This window comes from Saccostrea cucullata, unplaced genomic scaffold (assembly GCF_032062105.1).
Source record: "Saccostrea cucullata isolate Sc308-1 unplaced genomic scaffold, CSIRO_AGI_Scuc_v1 ctg22471, whole genome shotgun sequence".
In the NCBI taxonomy this organism is placed as follows: Eukaryota; Metazoa; Mollusca; class Bivalvia; order Ostreida; family Ostreidae; genus Saccostrea; species Saccostrea cuccullata.
The window spans coordinates 1365-4446 of NW_026930682.1; the positions used below are offsets into that span (position 1 = coordinate 1365).

Sequence of the window (3082 nt, forward strand, 5' to 3'; positions counted from 1 at the left end):
CAGGAACTATAAGCCCTATTTGGACCAAACTTGCATGGATGATACATCTAGGGATGGACACTACCAGATTTGCTTCGGATGCTGGATCTGACCTACATTTTCATTCCCAAGTAACTATGAACCCTAACTGAAGAAAACTTGCATGGATGATGTATTTAGGGATGTACACTACTAGACTAGTTTCAGAGGCTGGATCTGACCTACATTTTCATTCCCAAGTAACTATGAGCTCTATTTGGACCAAACTTGCATGGATGATTTATCTAGGGAGGGACACTACCAGACTTGCTTCGGATGCTGGATCTGACCTACATTTTCATTACCAAGTAACTATAAGCCCTACCTTAACCAAACTTGCTTGGATGATGTATCTAGGGATGTACACTACTAGACAAGCTTCGGATGCTTGATCTGACCTACATTTTCATTCCCAAGTAACTATAAGCCCTTCCTGAATCAAACTTGCATGGATGATGCATCAGGGGATGGACACTACCAGACTTGCTTCGGATGCTGGATCTGACCTACATTTATTCCCAAGTAACTATGATCCCTATTTGGACCAAACTTACATTGATGATTTATCTAGGGATGGACACTACCAGACTTGCTTCAGATGCTGGATCTGACTTACATTTTCATTCCCAAGCAACTATAAGCCCTTCCTCAATCAAACTTGCATGGATGATGTATCTAGGGATGGACACTACCAGACTTGCTCCGGATGCTGGATCTGACCTACATTTTTCATTCCCAAGTAACTGTAAGCCCTAGCTAAACCAAACGTGCATGGATGATGTATCTTAGGATGGACACTACCAGGCTTGCTTCGGATGCTGGATCTGACCTACATTTTCATTCCCAAGCAACTATAAGCCCTAGCTAAACCAAACTTGCATGGATGATGCATCTTAGGATGGACTCTATCAGACTTGCTTTGGATGCTGGATCTGACCTATATTTTCCATACAAGAGACCAGGTTAAAGTTTTGGGAACAGAGCAATCCGAATGAACTTGAAGTCTTTGATATCTGCAGTTTTAACTGTTATGAATATTTGTTTACACAATACACTGGAGGTACTACAGATATTAGAAGGTCTCCATCTCTGTAGTCCGATCACTTCCTGTATTTGTCTATCCTTCACTATGTTTACAGTACTTGCAGTAGGGTCAGTATAAACTAGATCTCCACTCTTTGTCGCTGTTATGTCTTCTGGTATATATCCTGACTTGGTTTGAATTGATTTCAGTAGTTTGCCCTGGAGGTTGTAGAGTTTCATGATGCTGTCATTTCCACATGTCCAGATTTCTTCATCACTGAGACAGGTAACACTATGTAGTGCTCCAAACCCAGTGTTTATGGTGGTGATAAGCTCTGGTTCATTAAGCAGTGGTTTGACTGGAGGACAGGATACAGCCTCTGGTGTCTTCATTGTGTAGCCATGTTCTTCTGTTGTAATAGATAATGCTGACAGAAAACCAAACATTTGATGGAGCTGTTCTGTGTTGATTTGATGAGGAGAGAACCTTGGTAATGAAACATTGACTCTAGGAGGTAAACTTCTGAATTCAGCATTCCTGGATTTATATACAGAGGTCAGGGAGACATCATTAGAGTCCAGTATTTTCTTCAGATTAAGTATGCTCTGTTTTACTTCAGTAGTAATCTGATTAATTTCTTTTTCCTGTTTGTTTAGAACAGTCAGTTGCCTTTTTTTCATATCATCAATTTCAGATTTTCGTTTGTTGACAATGATGGTAATTTCTCTGTGCCAGTCTTCTCCTTGTTTGGTGACAGCTGTTGTCAGTTTTTCATAATGTTTTTTAAAGTTTACTTTCTCATTGTTTAATTCTATTGTAATTTCTTCACATGTGGGGTAGATTCTTTTCTCTAGTTCTTCCAAGTCTTTTATTAAGTCTTTTTTCTTAGAATCTATTGTTTCCAGAACATCCGTAAATTTATGTCCGTGATGTTTATCAGAGGAGATACAGATAGAACAGACAGGAATGTCACATTTCTCGCAGAACAGTTCACAATGTTTCTTGGAATGGTTTGGACAGGCTGGGTAGTTAGGTGTAGAAGTTCTGTGTTTATATGGTACAACATTATGTCGTTTGGATGAATCAGAGAGATGCTCCCCTACACAGGCCTTACACAAGTTAATTTTGCAAAGTTCACAATGATTCTGTAATGCTGCTCTTTGACACAGGTCACAAAGGAGGAGAACTTGAGCTCTGTCCAGGGGATCCATTAATATTCTCACTTAACCAAGTCAAGGTGTTGCTGTAAAACAAAAAATGAAAATTATAATGTTTGTCCTGTGTTGAGGATTTTATTTTCAATGCTTTTGCAAACTAATAAAAAATTTTATCATATACTTAGTAGTAAATACACCGATTCTGCACGGTGTGATACGGGTGACGTCACAAAACCCCATATCACGGACGGGTCCGAAAAGCCATATCACGTATCGGACCGACGGGCCGAAAATCCATATCAAACCGGAAGAAACGTTTGTATTAAGTTTAAAAGTTAATTTACTTGATTTTATTTAAAAATTCATATAAAATAATTCTTTAATGACATTTGTGGTCTTATTTTATTTTCCAAATACCTAAAACTTGGCTTTATTAGATTTTAAAGAAAACTCACTAACAAGCACAAACATTCTTCAACCACCATATGTGAACCCGCATATGAAGTATTGTAAATATATGATAAATAGAATACTACATACTAAAATCCATTTCATATGTCACATCAGCCCTCGGGCCCAATATCAGCCCTGGGGCCACTCGGGCTGATATGACATATGATATGGATTTTAGTATGTAATATTCTCTATATATTAAATTGGTAAAAGTAAAATATATGAAATCATTATGATAAGGCCACACCAATTTAACACCAATTTAATTTCTTGGTCTTCGGATTTTTGACAGAAAAAATTGGGGCGAGCGAGCGATTTGAAAATTTTAAAAATTAAAAATCTGAAATTCAAAAACGTAGGAGCGATGTAAAATGAAAAGAGGCGAGCGATAATATTTTATTTTTTAAAAAACTGTTTATTTCAATTCATT

The 3082-nt window shown here is 37.5% G+C and overlaps 1 protein-coding gene across 1 annotated transcript; it reads right to left on the reverse strand.

Moving 5' to 3' along the window:
* Positions 1-981: 981 nt before the first annotated feature.
* On the reverse strand, positions 982-2253 carry LOC134229603 (E3 ubiquitin-protein ligase TRIM71-like). The gene is made up of 2 exons (XM_062711353.1): positions 1837-2253; positions 982-1686 (listed from the first exon to the last, which is right to left on the reverse strand). Exons 1-2 carry the CDS (start codon positions 2251-2253, stop codon positions 982-984), a joined length of 1122 nt encoding a protein of 373 aa, XP_062567337.1.
* Between the last annotated feature and the right edge of the window lie 829 nt (positions 2254-3082).

Bases quoted from the DNA above. Each gene is read 5' to 3' on its own strand.
- LOC134229603 (XM_062711353.1), bottom strand. From the start codon at position 2,253: ATGGATCCCCTGGACAGAGCTCAAGTTCTCCTCCTTTGTGACCTGTGT. The intron at 1,687-1,836 runs GTAAACTTTAAA...CTAAACAAACAG, and splicing joins TAGAATTAAACAATGAGAAA to GAAAAAGAAATTAATCAGAT.